Raw genomic sequence first — 15,910 nt, forward strand, 5'->3', positions numbered from 1 at the left:
AGTTGGTGTATAGGTTTGTATGGAAGGCCAAGCAATGGTGGATATTGAATTACAATAATTTGTTTTTCTTACAGTAGGTGAAAAGGTTTTGTGTTTGTAGACTTTTAATAGCGATTAAGCTGCAAGAGTTTTATTGAATCCTGATGTAAGGTGTAGAAGCTTGATATTTAATCTGAGAAACAAAACGATTCTCAGTAGTTCAGGTTCAGAGCGTGTCTGGAAGCGGAAAGTTCACAGTGGTGGGAGGAGGGTGAGTGAAGCTGCAGCAGCACTGACGGCCTAGTAAACTGTTTAAAGGACTGCTGCAGTGTGATGGATGAGAGCAACACTCAGGAAAGAACTGCTGGACTTCAAGTTTATGAGAGGAGGAGCAGGAGGTGGAGGAGGAGGAGAAAAGAGAGATCTCGTGGACGTCTTGCCCTCATGTGGTGAAAGAAGGAACTGTTGTACTGTAACTTTCCACAAACTTGTCCTCTTCCTCTTTAGCCCGAGGACACGGATTATCACAACCAGTAAGAAATGACTCATAACTTTATTTGAAACAAAGGGATTGATGTGATTCATTGAGTGAATTTTATTATTAAATAAGTATATATTTGATATATATATCAATATATATGTACTGTATATATATTTGATCATACAGTGTATCTAGAGGCGTGATATTCTGACGAGCACACACAGAGAATTACTGTTTCAAAATAAATTGCAATTATAACACACTGTCTAAACAGCATGTAACATTGTAGTTAATACACCAACATAAACATTCACACTATCCAAAAATACAGAAAAACAGGTAATAGAGATGCTGAAAATTAAGTACACAATAAGTATACAAAGTATTTATTAAGTGGCTATAATCTCTCTATAATCTGGTACCTCATTTCACCACATTTATATGGTGGAATATACAGTATTATTTCTTTGCTAAAGAAATAAATAAATATATATATATATACACTCTGACAGCATAGGTCTTTTTAGAGCAGTAAAATATAAGCTTAGGATTTCTGTGGAACCATAAAGATGAATGAACGGTCACGCATGGAGACATTTATTTGATCACGAGGGACAAAGACAGTCCTTTTATGGTTTGACTTCAATAGTGTTGGTACATTTTATAACATACAGTAATAATACTGTACAGTATATGGTGAGTAAACAGAACTAATCATGGACTGATGGTGTAAAAGAATGAAACTCACCAGTACGTGGTGTATAAATATGGGATAGTTTTGATACACTTATTTTGGGCTTTAGATAAAATGACATGGATATTCTGGATAAGTACCGTTTATATTTAGTCTGGGTGTAAATCTATTTGAAGCCACTTGGTTATTGAAACAAGAATTCAACTTTTTGTTTCATGCTCAAAATTCATTATGCGTAACATGAGCTTAAACATAAGCGTGTTTGTTTGTTGTATTGTTTTTTTGTTTCTATGTTTTTAAGTCTGGGCATATGGATGGAAATTAGCATTATGCTTAATCCAGCATATTTACTGCAATTTATTGTATGTTCATTAATATGCACCCTCACATCCAAATGAACATTAATTTATTATTACGATGATATCTCAATAAAATGTTGGTACATATGATTGATAGTTCACTAAACTTCAAAACAAAAGTGTTGGTGTTGATATGGAATGTTATATAGTTCACAATAAAAATGTTTTGATGATGATTTATCACTCAAGATCATACAGAAATATCTCCCTTATGGCCCAGCACTTATGCATGGCGCGGCACGGCGTGGCATGGCACGGCACGGCACGGCATGGCACGGCACAGCACAGCGGGCACGGCACACACCTTTATTGGAAAGCAAGAAAAAACGTGGCGTGCCATGCCATCCAAGGCGAGGTGAGGCAAGTTATGCCAGGACCATGTAGTGGAATAGCGGCATAAGTGGCGGGCCACATGAAATTGAGTGGAGGGCCACATGTGGCCCGCGTGGTGCGAGTTTGAGACCTCTGATTTACAGTAAGAAACAGAATTAACAGGAGACAGAATATCACTGAACATGTGCATACAGTGTCTTTTACGAGAAGGATAATATTTCACTCAGTCCTTCAGCTTCAGCTTTGGGCTTTTCCACATGTCTCCACTTCTCCGCAGGCACCAGCATTCCTGTCAGTGTCAAAGGCTTGTACAAACTAGTGAGTGTGAGATTTATTGTGTTTTGCAAGCTGCATCTCAATTGCACATCTATGACAGGACTCATGCACATATCTGAATCACCTCCTCCTCCGTGTTACGCAACAGTCGTTGCCTCATAGAGAGTGAAAAGCGCCTGTGGAAACACAAATACGCACCTTGATAAGTGACATTTCTGGACATGGATATTTGTTTATACAAAAAATATACTATAATATATAATTATGTATACATAATGTTGAATCTACTTCACACATATCACTGAGAAATAAGAGTGTTCATTTATGGATAAGAGTATAGAGAACAAGGAGACAGGGAGGGGGACACGCCTCTGTGCATCCCTTTCTCTAACCACAGCATGTTGCAGCCTGCGGGGAAGCAGGATGTGATTCAGTTTATCTTGGACTGAGACAACAGAGACTTTACACCAGTGAGAGGCAGACAGTGGGAGAGGACAGAGCGCAGGGCAACACTGGGGATATCGGAATCTGACACACACAACACAGAAAGTCCACACTACGTCCTGGAAAAAGGTCAGTCTGTCCTGGAAAACTCACAAAAACCTCAATATTTTTTACTTACATCTGCCTTTTCTTCTGTTTACTGATTGACTTTTCTTAACTTGATTTTTTACAAATGTCAGATTTATTACAAACCAATGGCTTGTTTAATAGTTTAATACCGGATGACAACAAACGGATCCACCGCAGTTTCTTTACTACATTTCCTGCAGGATAAATAGACTTTTTCAGCATCTTGAAAAGTCGTGTGTTTAGTCCTGTGTTGTCTTGTTTATTTTGTAAATTCTCATTTATTTATTTTTTACAATAACATATAAGTTAACATTCTGAAGGAAAAAATAAAGTAGTTTGAATTTTAATTGTCTCAAAACCTGTTTTACGGTACAGTAAAACCACTTTGTCTTTCGTCCTGTTCATCAGTTCATCATGGATGATTAGTTTGTCCTTTGTTGACTACTGTAAAAACAGGGTGTACAGCTCCTGAAATGGCTCATTAAATCAGGTCGAAATAATGTCTAATAGATTTTACGCATTGGACTTTTTGTGCCAAGCATATTCATTTTGTAATACATTTTAAAATGCTATTAAGTATTAAAATACTAGATAAAACTAAAGCTTATCTAATCCATGGTTCTCAAAGTAACACTATTATAATACAGTGGCGTAAACAGGAGGCAGACTTTTCACAGGAGGCAGATTTATTCCCTATAAGATAATGTGCTCTCTCCTCTTCTTCTTCACATATACTTCACACACTGATATAGTGACATTAGATTAAGATGGAGCGAGAGATAGAGTGACTCTAGTTAGTATTATTAAATATATTATTTGTTTCATTTTCTACACACTCTGATCACATTCCCTGATATAGAACAGTATTTGAGATTTTCCTCCGAGTATCACCAGAGGAGACTCGCGTACCCCTGGAGGTAACACACAGTTTGAGAACAATGGTTCTAATTCAAGGAGGAGAGCTCAAATATAAAAATTACTTTTACAAAAACTATCAAGAGTAAAGTATGAACCCCTGGGTCTGATATGCTGCATCACATACTCGCTCACTGGCTCCCGCTTTATCCTCCACACACACATAGGGTCAATTAACAGTGTCCAATTAACTTAATCCCTGAAAAACTGCATGTTTTTGGACTGTGGAAGGAAACTGGTGTAGCCGGAGTTAACCCACACGCACACAATGAGAACATGAAAACTCCACACAGAGAGCCCCTCCATCGAACCGGTGACCTTCTTGCCGAGAGACAACAATGCTAGCCACTGCCCCACCATATGACCGCATATCATACTGTATACCCTAAATTGCAGCCTGTCTTTGTGATTTGGTAATTGTGTAAAAACAATCAATCATTGAGCACTAGTTGTCACTTTTTGCCTGTTTTTGTTGAGAGTCAACTTTTTTCTTTCCTTTTGTAAGGAAATCATGTGTGTGTTTCTCCCCGTTGTATTACTTACACATGTTTGTAAGCCTGACATTGATTGATTGTGTTTACTCTCATAAAAAAAGCTTTTAGGAAAAAAATAAGCAGCTGGCCACAGTGAAACCAGACCAAGGAAATTGGAATTTAAACAGGAAATTAGGACTTGACGTTCCATGTTCAGATCATTTTGTGATGTGATTTCCACGTAAGGGATGATGATGATCTTTTACACTTCTGCTCTGATGATGATGAGCAGCTCATGCTTCACAACCTGTGTAGACATATACATAAACATAAATAAGTCACACCCAGAGTGTGTGGAAAAACACACACACTGGGATAAAGCTTGATCTTCTGCAGACTCTGCTTTATCTGAAGAACATGAAACAATAGGAAGAATAAATAGAGTATTTTACTGTGTTGAAGGGCGTGCAGGGCTGCTAATGTTTGACATGTTTTAGCACGCTGTGGCGCTGCCTCTGCATTCTGAGCTGCACTGTCAGCTACAGGCTCTGATGTGAATATTTTGGAGGCTGTGTCAGGATGGTTGACATCCTCCGGGTTTGTAAATCACTAGTGCATGATAAGTTAACAATTTTTTTTTGTTTTGTTTAATCACGGATGCATCATTGCTCATAAATCTGACAATCAAACAGTCAGCTGGTTACTGATTTTAATTATATATTAGGTGAAAGAGCCGAATAATGGGAGGAGTATCAGAGAATTCATATTTCTCTTCTGAATGTTCACTTTCTTCCTTTGGTATCACTGTCTAAATGGCATCATTAATAGTGTTAATAAGCCGTAACATAGAAATTGTCAAAAAACAACAACTTTGAGTTGCCAGATTTTTATGAAATCTGCCTGCAATTCATTGGTGTTTTCTCTTCTTGTGTTAAAAACATATCTTCTGACTAAAATCCACAAAAAACTGTTAACTAACCTTAACCTTACTTATTAATGGTTATTAACTTGTACTTAAAGTCAACAGCAGCTATGCTTACAATACCTAAAATAATATACATATACCTTATGTACGATGGAATGCGGTGTGCATTAATCATCATTATTGCAGTACTTAATAACAGCATCTGCTTTTCAAGATCCATCTGGGTTTCAGTTATACATTTTAGTATGAAATTAATTCTTTGGGAGTTTTGCCAAATATAATGGGAAAATAACATATATCTATAAATTCCAGGAACATCTGTCTGTCTGTGTGTTACTCGCATATAACACACCAAACCAACAATTCCTAAAAACACACACAAAAACAGATTTTGCACTGGCACTGCACTAGTCTATCTATAAATTCCAGGAACGCAGACACACACACAGACATTCTCTCAGGTAGCCCACAGTGCTGTGTGAGTGAGAGGGGGAGTGGCTACAGTAGAGCGGCAAAAGCCAATGTGTGCTTCTTTTACTGATATCTTTTATATTACTTATCCAAACAACATCAAACTTGAGTAACACACAGACAGACGTTCCTGGAATTTATAGATATGCCATTATGTCAGTATCAGTATTTGCTTTCTACCATACACAAATAAAAATGTCACTGAACTTTTGCTGTGTAACAGTAGCAATGAGCACTCAAACACACCAAACCAACAATTACTAAAAACACACACAAAAACAGATTTTGCATGGGCACTGCACTAGTATAATGTAATAGTAATTATTACATGATCAAGTGTCTTCAAATCATTGGTCATCCAGAAGACGACTTGATGAATTGCTAATTTTCCTCTGAATTTGTGTAGTAACCTAATCTAATCTCATGCACTCTCGCTCATCTTCTACCGCTTTATCCTCCACTTGAGGGCCTCTAATCTAATCTAATCTAATCTAATCTAATCTAATCTAATCTAATCTAATCTAATCTAATCTAATCTAATCTAATCTATATTTTAAAGTTGTACTAACGAAACTATCAACAGCATTCCTGCCCTCATATAAAGTTTTTTGTTTGTTTTGTTTTGTTTTTTAAATGTGGCATGTCTATGTGGGCCCCAAAAGGGTTTCATGCATGATTTCCATGGTGGCCCCACCCGTGTTTGCCCACTTCAAGCACATGCCCACTCAATGCCCTTTCAAGGTTACCTGGTTACAAAGTGGGTACATTATGCAGGTCCCATATGGTTTTAGTAACTTGGGGTCCACATGGGAAGCCAATTTGAGCAAACATGGACAGACAAACCCACTTGGGACTCATATTGTCAGCCCGAATATAAGGGGACCACACGGACATGCTGGCTGTATACTTTCCTGTAGTGGGTTCTAACTGTGTCTCTCATCTTCAGCATCCACATTTCTTTCAGTATGAAAAACCTCAGTGGTTCAAATGTACTTCCCACTGTCGGTGACTCGAACCCTGAGAGTGACAGCGTCGTGAGCAATGACTTCTCCACAACTTTCGGTGCCCTCATCCTGGGCCTGGTCTTCCTCCTTGGTGTCCCTGGAAACTTCTTCATCGTCTGGAGCATCTTGGCGCGCATCCGACGCCGCTCAGTCACCGCCATCCTCATCCTCAACCTGGCATTTGCCGACGGCTTCCTCATGTTCCTCACCATCTTCTTCATCATCTACCTGGCAAAGCAGACGTGGGTCTTTGGTGCAGCCATGTGTAAAGGGATGTTCTACCTGTGTAACTCCAACATGTACGCGTCCATCTTTCTTATCACACTGATGAGCGTGCACAGGCTTGTGGCTGTGGTGTTTCCCGGAAAAGTGTCCCTCATCTCCAGTAAGAAGATTGCCAGGAGGGTGATTGTTGTCATGTGGGTGCTGGTGATGCTCATCGCCATCCCCTCTGTGGTGTTTCGGGATGTGAGGATTGACAAGGATGAAAGGAATAAAACAAGAGTGGTGTGTGCACCCAATCACACCCTTCCTCGACATGTAAGTAAAGTCACAGAGCTACAACTAATACAAATGATAACCATCGTTTTTTAAATATGTAACATTTATGCATTAGAATATAGACTCAAATTGGGAACAACTCCTGATTAGAGTCTTATGGTCAGGCGTCCGAATACTTTGGTCCACATAGTGTAGACTAGCTGAACAAGTTCACTGTAATGGTTTTTATTCTCAACAACAGAGAAAAATAAGTGGTGTAACACTTTGAACCTCCATTCTGTGAACAAAACACTGCCTTGTTTTTACTAAACTAAATATGTAGCGGCTAATTCTCTGAAGTAAGACGCCGTTAAAGACGAACGATGTAGTTTCAGCACTAATCTCACCTTGTTCTGCCTTGTTTTGACACATCCATTCATGTCCACTGAAGCCTGTGCAGTTTTAACTGTGAACATACACAATGTTGTTTTGTTTTCTCCTCTCGTGTACAGGTACGTTTTCAGTACGCCCTCGAGACAGTGGCGGGGTTCATTCTTCCTTATGCAATCATCATAACCTGCTATGTTCTGATCCTGCGACGCCTGAGGCAGACCAAGTTCAAGCGAAGGATCCGCAGCGAGAAACTCATCCTGGCCATCGTGGTGATGTTTGGCCTTTTCTGGCTTCCGTACCACGTCATTAACATGATACAGGTGTGTGAGAGTGTGTTTGCGCAGTCGCCAAAACACTTGACATCAGTGATGTGATTTTTTTTTGTTTTGTCCAAGGTTGCTGCTGAATGGTACCCAGACAATTCACCAACCAGAGAATTGTGAGTAACAAATCAGTTCTTTAAACTGGCTGTTTGCCATGTTGCATTTCTGTCCAGACACAGAATTCAGTCCAATATTTTTAATACAGTCGTACAAAATGCAAATGCACACAAGTTTAACAATTTTCTTCTTTTTGTAAGCACCCAGTATGTAATTTCTGCTGCTCCTGGTCTTCATTAAATAAGCTTCAGCTCACTTCCTGATGAAGTGACTGATGCTCTTGGTCTTTTTCCCAGTTTTTTTTTTTTCAATCTATGCCTCACTACAGCAGCAGCAACAGGTCTCAGTTCATCAACGTCTTTATCCGTAGCATGTGTCGCAAACAAAGTGTGTCTCTGATCCTTTTGCGTTCTTTTTTCTCTCCAATAAGGCTTTTATTGTGAAATATTTGCAGGGCCAGCAGATCAGTGACTTCACTCTGCAGATGCAATTGTATTATTACATTAATGTTAATTTTCAAAGGCAAACCCATAAATGTATATATATATATATATATATATGTGTGTGTGTGTTCACACTATATATACATATTATACTACAGCCCAGTACCATAGTTTGAGAACCACAGATCTAAGAATTTCACTGACATCTCTAAACTGTTCATCCACACAGATTAGAATACATCTCTAAATCCAGCCGTGCCGTCACCTCAGCTTTGGCCTTCATCAGCAGCTGCGCCAATCCTGTGCTCTACACCTTTGCTGGGAAGTCCTACATGAAGAAGAATGGCCTGGCCTTCATGGCCAAGCTCTTCGAGGGCATAACATCAGACCAGGGAGGGAACAAAAAAAGTCGTGTCCTAGGCAAAGACACCTTAGATAACAGCAACATCCCAGCAAACAGCTCAGCGTCACAATCTGGACAAAATGGTATATGAGACTGAAACGTGTGTGGATTTTGTTTAAAGCTGCCTTGGTGGGTTTAAAAAAATTAGTATTTTGATTTGTAGATGCAACGTTTACGTTTGACTGGAAGATGATGGCACACGAAACTGTTTTATGTATATATGATGTGTGTATCAGGAATGTAAATATTCTGTATTTTTTATATTGCATTTTGTGGCTGTTAACGAACATCGGAAACGTTATATACTAATTAATTACAGCATTTAATTATCTACTTAAAGCAATTGCACTGAAGAAAATGATTGCTTAACTGCAAATATATGAATGTTTCATAGAGTTAAAACACTGTAATGTAGTTTGTGCAGCCCTGACAGTTTTAATTTTATATGCACAATAGTTAACTGTCAGCCTATAGGTTATATCAATCAATTTTTTAACCATACTGCCTCTACTTATGGGAGCAACAGGAGTCATGATTGGAGACATATGCATTAACTTCATGCATCATGTACTTCAGCTCAAAACAGGCATTTCCTGTGATCACCAACAAGCCTTTTAAATCTCAAATAAATTGATTGCTCTATATGGGTTCTCATTTTAGGCCGAAGACATGAACCACTCACTTTGTGGCTTAGAGTTTATCTAAATGCACTGTTATATACCCTGGGTTTCCCTTACACTTTTTGTTAGAGGCCAATCTTTTTGTTAGAGGCCAATCTTTTGCAGTGATTCAGTTTGACAATGTGGAGCTAGATTTCAACACAGAAACTTTGACTAATGACTGGTAATAACGTGGCTGCATGAAACCTCATCTCACTCTGACAAACTGTACATTCAAGGTCAGTCATTAAACAGTATTTATACAATTTGATCAGTGCCGCTACTAGAATTACATAGCGTAAATATGCTTCATACAGTTGAATTGCACCATATCCTTTTAATCTTCATAACCACATTTAAGTCGACTGATTTTGTTCAACATTTGATTAAAACTGTTCAATAAAAAAGGCCAACATTTAATACTTTTGTTTTCTTTATTGGGTGGACCAACTATGCAGCATGACACATCAAAACCAACCCGACTGTTACTTTACATTGAGCTGCCCATTAATTCAGTGATACATTTAGATTCCAGTTTGAATATTACATTGTATTACACACATTACATAATACAAGTGCAATTCAAAAAAAATGTATATGATCAATCTGGACCTATTTTTCAGTTACATTAATGTGTTTGAACCGACTATCTGAACATGTGCTTAAAACCCCCCCCCCCCCCCCACTGTTTTATGGGATTGCGCAAGTATTACTACAGTTCATTTACATGTTAAATATAAATCATACAAATAAAAACATGTTTACAGGAAGAAATTGGCAAGCGGCAAAGCAGCAGTCGTCAGTTTATGTCAACGTTCCCATTACCTGTGAACGACAAGGAAAAGACACCATTTTATTTCAGCATTACAAAAACATTAAAGGCTGCATGTGGTAGGGGTAGTTACAACACACTGCAACCTTTAAGTTAGGCTGCATGTTGTTCATATAAGCAGTAATGTTACCAATATGGACCTGATAAACATGGATGTTGTTGAATGACATGTAAACTATGCAATTGTATACATCCAAGAGAAGTACTGACCTCAACTTTTATGCCTCCAGACCGAACACTGAAAATGCAAAAGAAACGATGTTTAAATTTCACATTTTAATATAGTCAACGGTTCTCTATCATCTGTATAGTCAAACCAATCAGGGCAGTGAAAGAATAATCATCAGCTTCAGGTGAAACACGGACTCACATGCAACTCATCATTAAGGTTTGACTCTAGAAAAGTGGCATCATGTTTTTGGAAATGTGGTTTTGATATTACACATAATATCAACCACTGCTTTGTCAGTCATAAATTGAAATACAACCGATTACAATTACAGCAGACCCTTTTGTACAATTAAAGAGTTATCTATAGAATGTGAAAAAAACAGCATATTTGTCTCATTGGACAAATCAAAAAACACCAATTTAGTTTAGGGCCAATTTACCAATTAATTACTTGTCAATAATGGTAAATATTTCATAACCACAACTTATAAAATAAAATGTGCTTTTCTTTCTACTACACTGTACAGTGCATTGGTCAAGATAAAACCAGTGGGTTTCTCCAGTTTTTTTAAAACCACATGGTACAAGCACGTGGTGCTAAATAACATACAACTGGGCGAATTTTTTTTAAATATAATTTCCTTCAAAAACAAATTTGTAATGAACTAAACTTCCATTTAATGTATTGTTCAAGAAACAAGCGTGAAATTATCTTAGACTTAAACAATTCTACTTTCAAAAACACAATTAAATGCAATTCCACACCAATCAAAACACACTTGACCGTTAATACTAAGCTAATTCGGTAAGCACAGTTCACTCAGCTGCAGCCTTACTCGTTACTAGTTAGTGCCTCGTTATTAGTTAAGAACCACGCGGTCGAACAATGGATATCCGTGCGGAAGGAACCACAACAAACAGGTACGTGAACGTACCGACTTTTACGTTAATAGCGTAGTAGTGACACAAACCTGATGATAATGATGATGATTTCGCGCGTGGATGTCGGTAGTTTCTTGATGTTCGTGATTCTGCCACGGGAGACACGAACGAACCAACATCACCACAAGAAGGAAGGGAGAGAGACCGCTAATGACGCTGAGGCGCAATTTATATCGTTATCAAACCACGTGTTCACGTCCTACGTCACAAAACCAACAGCAACTTCCGGGTCTACTGCGCAATAAAATACACACACACACAAAATAAATAATGTATATATATATATATAAAATCAAATATTCTGTTAATGTGCTGATAAATATAAATATGAATGTATATTAACTATACTTAAGTTTTTAAAATACATTTTATTAGCAAATATATGTTTTGTCACTGAACTAAGGCTAATGATTGTTGAACGTAATCATAATCATTATTTTCGCGATTAATCGAGTGCTTGTTTGGTCTGGAAAATGAAAATTTTGAAAAAAATGTTGATCAGTGTTTAGCAAACCTGGAGATGAAGATGTTCCAAAAACCAAAACTTATTCAATTTTCAATTATTTCCTTGTTACATAAGGAGCAAAGTAGCCAGAAAATATTTACATTTAAGAAGCTAAAAACTGATCATTGCAGCACTGATATTTAAATTTATATCATAAATAATTGCAATTGATAGTTATATACAGTGTGTATATTAGAGCTGCAACTAACGATTACGTTCATAATCGATTAATCTGTCGATTATTTTCACATAATTGTTTGGCCTATAAAATATCAGAAAACTTTAAAAATGTTGATCCGTGTTTAGTAAACCTGGAAATGATGATATTTGTAGAGAAAGAAGCCAGACAATGTTCACGTTTAAGAAGCTGAAAAATCCGAATGGATTGTCAAAATAGTTTACAATTAATTTAGTAATCGATTAATAATCGAATAGTCATTCAATTATTTTAAGCAAACTGTGACCAGAAGACTTTCTCAACAAAAAATAATACAGTTACGACAAAGTAATTAAATCATTACATACATTTATGTGGGCGTAGTTGGATCTCGCAGCCGGGGACTCCATCACTTTGTAGGGAACAGTTACTTTGGCCCCGCCCGCTGAGTGACTCGATTTACAACAGAGCTCAGCTCAGCTCAACCGTGAGATGAACGAATCGTTTCAGAAAGTGATTCAGTTCAGTTCGGTCACCTGTTCGCGAACGATAAAACACTACCTTGAAATGATCATGTAATTCCTGGTTCGCTTAGAGAGTGTTTCCACGTTTCTACACTGGAACTGTGTGACCATGAGAGTCTTAATAGGTATGTGTATTTCGTTTCTTTAAAAAAACAATGAAATATTCAAATATTTCATTAAATGGGAAAGGTCAATGTGACATAACCCTACCAGCTAGCTGTTAGCTACTGTTAGCATTGCATGGTTAAAGGCATCATTTAATACGAGTGCTTGTGATTTATGTGTGCAAGCTGTTCTTCTAGATGTAACGGAAGAAAAATAGTGTCAACCAATCCCGATAAAGTGTCATGTTAAGGTTTAATTCACACACGAAGCTGAGGTTGCTGCTGTTTAATGTTAGATAAGTTTTTGTTAGCATGGGCAGTGCGCATGCGCATCATGCTTTTGTAGTTGTTTTTTTTACTGACCAGCAAAACATGACATGTGCTGAGTAGACATATTAAACTAATTTCAAACTAATCAATAAAATAAAAATGATTTTTTTTGAAGACAATATAAATAAACGATACAAGTTAATTACAATTTATGTTAGTTTAAGTTGGATGAATCTGTGGATGAATCACAGAAACACTGTGACTGTGCCTATAACCTCTAACACCACAAACCTCATTCTCCATATCGACCGTCATAAAGTTTGATGATTTACTGTTGAAATAGAACTGCAGTAGTTTATATTTACCAAGTCTGTATCAAGAAATGAATTAGGTGTGTATCATGTATCAGGGCTGCAACTAACGATTATTCTCATACTCATCCGTTGATCATTTTCTCAATTACTTGAGAACTTGTTTGGTCCTTGAAATGTACAAAAAAGGTTGACCTCAAAGTTATGTTCTTAAAAGTCTAATTTTGTTGACAAACCAAAATTCTTCAGTTTTTATTAATTTTAAAGATTTTTTTGTAACATGGAGTAAAAAACACAGGAAAATATTACAAATTACAGGTATTGGTTATCATAATAGTTTATGCAGATTTGCAGATTCTTTTTGATATCTGTGTTTGTCTTCCTGGTAGGAGGAGGATCTGGCTTTGTGGGCCAAGAGCTGATTCGCTTGCTCAGGAGCAAAGGTCATGAGATCACGGTGATATCTCGTCAACCTGGTCCAGGAAAAATAACATGGGTAAGGTTAGGGGTGTGCGATATTGATGAAAATCAATATCCCAATATTTTTGGGGGATTTTGCCGATAACGATAATTGGCAATATTTTGCAATCTTCAAAAATGGGTTTGTAAAAGCATTGAAGGCCTGTTGTACCAGCTTGCTCTTGTTAATAGTATATTAGATGACAAAAAACAGGTCTTATTTATTAACTTAACCTTACTTTATAAAATATTGCATAACGACCAACAAAAACTATCGTGAGAGCATTTTAAACTGACACTTCCCCCTAATGTGAACAATACTCATCATATTTGAACTTCAAGACATTAACATGAGAATGTGGATACACATTTAACTGCTGCCAGAGTTTGCTGAGTGCGTTTTCTTGTCGGTACCTTAGCTGGCCGGTCGTGGTCGACCACTGACTGCTGAAGCTTTTCATATTCTTCATATTCTGTACGGTGGTTAATTCACAGATGGTGAAACAAATTCCTTGTCGAGCTGTCTTTGACGGCAACCGCTTTCCGACATAGTTTGCAGATTGCCGTCTTTTGAGTGACATCAGTGTTTTCGAAGCCAAACCACCTCCATACGAGTGAGGATGATCCACATTTAGCTATTAAATCTAACAACGTCGATAAGATCTATGTTTAATTCACAGACTGCACCTCCTCCTTACCTGAAGCTATGCTGGTTGCCATGATGCTGAATTTTACAGTCAGATTCCTTTCTAGTCATGTTCTACACTGCTTGTCTGTTTGTGCTCCTGCAGGGTGAGTTGGAGTCCAGTGGCCTCCCACCATGTGAGGGCGCTGTAAACTTGGCAGGAGAGAATCTCATGAACCCTCTGCGATGGTGAGCAGCAAATGAAATAAGTTCACAACTGACTGTTTATTCATTTCTTTTTTCTTTTACAGTGAATGATGTGTTCTTCAGTTTGAGTTTGCTTTTTCAGGCTCCTTTAACATACTGTAGCTGGATCACAACGTCAACCTGTTTTTAATTGTGGTTTCAGGTGGAACGAAAGCTATAAAAAAGATTTGTTCTCCAGTCGCATTGACACAACAAAAGCTCTGGCTCAAGCCATTGCTGCTTCTCACAGTCCTCCGCACTCGTGGGTGCTGGTGTCAGGTGTAGGTTCGTCTCCTCTTAATGACACGCCTTTAAATTCTCACATGTTGCTGGCAGGTTGAAACTGATGGTTTTTCTGTGTCTTTATGTCCACAGCTTGTTACAAACCCAGTCTGACAGCTCAGTACACCGAAGACAGTGAATGGACACCGTTCGATCTGCTCTCCAAACTTGTTAAGGAGTGGGAGGCGTCTGCGCTTTTGCCCGAGGATGTGGCAAAAACCACCAGACAAGTCATCGTCAGGCCTGGTATTTAAAAACTGCATGCATGTTTCACTAAAAGAGAACCAGAACCAGTATCTATACTATTCCCCTTTTCCTTTGGGTCTCTTACAGAGTTATTTAATAACATTTTTATTTATTTTATTTATTATTGAAGTCTTATTACATTGCAGAGGACGGAAGAACCAAGACATGACTATGACTATCACATCTCATGTTCCTGCTTTTCCTCCTCCCTCCACCAGGGGCAGTGCTGGGCCGTGATGGCGGTGCCATGAAGCAAATGCTGCTGCCCTTCTGGCTCGGCCTCGGGGGCACGCTGGGGTCAGGAAGTCAGCCGTTTCCTTGGATCCACGTCTCTGACCTGGCAGGAATCATCGCTCAAGCTCTGGAGCCCTCGACTGACTCCGCCCCTGCTTCACCACGAGTGTTTAACGGCGTCGCACCTGCACTCAACACCAACTACGAGTTCACCAAAGAGCTGGGCCGGATTCTGGGGCGGCCCACCGTTCTGCCTGTGCCAGGCTTTGTAATGAACGCACTGATGGGCTCTGAGAGGGCGGTCGTCCTCACGCAGGGACAGAAGGTCGTACCAAAGAAGACTTTAGAGGCCGGATTTCAGTACAAGTACCCAGACCTGACCTCAGCCCTGAATGAGATTGTGAAAACTTAACATACTCTTCGGTAACATCCATTAAATTATTTCTGTAACTGTGTTTTCTTCTACACTTTCTCTGGATACAGGTCTGCACTGGAGACAACCTCCTATGCTGCAAAGACACCAACAATGTTGCGCTACACCCATAGAGTGATTGATTTTAAGTCGGTACAGACGTAAGCAACAGCAACACTTGGTGTTGAATTATGACTGAGAACACAAAGCAAAAAACCAGGTTCTCTAGTTTGATGAAATGAATGCCTCAGGTCCTTGTCTCATCTTCAGGACGCATCATAATAAAGCAATAAAACTAAATAAAAAAATTGGTCGTTTGTTTCAGGAAATGTTTGATATTTATCCAGAT

At 38.4% G+C, this 15,910-nt stretch overlaps 2 protein-coding genes across 3 annotated transcripts; both read left to right on the forward strand.

Moving 5' to 3' along the window:
• The first annotated feature begins 2,577 nt into the window (after positions 1 to 2,577).
• Positions 2,578 to 9,785, forward strand: ltb4r2b (leukotriene B4 receptor 2b). 2 transcript variants are annotated; one of them, XM_058646491.1, is made up of 5 exons: positions 2,578 to 2,695; positions 6,426 to 7,023; positions 7,476 to 7,676; positions 7,752 to 7,795; positions 8,409 to 9,785. In XM_058646491.1, the coding sequence occupies exons 2-5, from the start codon at positions 6,445 to 6,447 to the stop codon at positions 8,671 to 8,673; spliced, it is 1,089 nt and encodes a 362-aa protein (XP_058502474.1). In that variant the 5' UTR covers positions 2,578 to 2,695; positions 6,426 to 6,444; the 3' UTR covers positions 8,674 to 9,785. The 2 variants fall into 2 exon arrangements, with proteins under 2 accessions (XP_058502474.1, XP_058502481.1); XM_058646498.1 differs by having other exon boundaries at positions 2,579 to 2,695; positions 6,444 to 7,023.
• Positions 9,786 to 12,363: 2,578 nt separating this feature from the next.
• On the forward strand, positions 12,364 to 15,604 carry sdr39u1 (short chain dehydrogenase/reductase family 39U, member 1). Its single transcript, XM_058649603.1, has 6 exons — positions 12,364 to 12,497; positions 13,447 to 13,553; positions 14,308 to 14,390; positions 14,551 to 14,672; positions 14,763 to 14,915; positions 15,134 to 15,604. The coding sequence occupies exons 1-6, from the start codon at positions 12,482 to 12,484 to the stop codon at positions 15,559 to 15,561; spliced, it is 909 nt and encodes a 302-aa protein (XP_058505586.1). The 5' UTR covers positions 12,364 to 12,481; the 3' UTR covers positions 15,562 to 15,604.
• Positions 15,605 to 15,910: the final 306 nt, after the last annotated feature.

Source organism: Solea solea, chromosome 1 (assembly GCF_958295425.1).
Source record: "Solea solea chromosome 1, fSolSol10.1, whole genome shotgun sequence".
NCBI classification, from domain to species: domain Eukaryota; kingdom Metazoa; phylum Chordata; class Actinopteri; order Pleuronectiformes; family Soleidae; genus Solea; species Solea solea.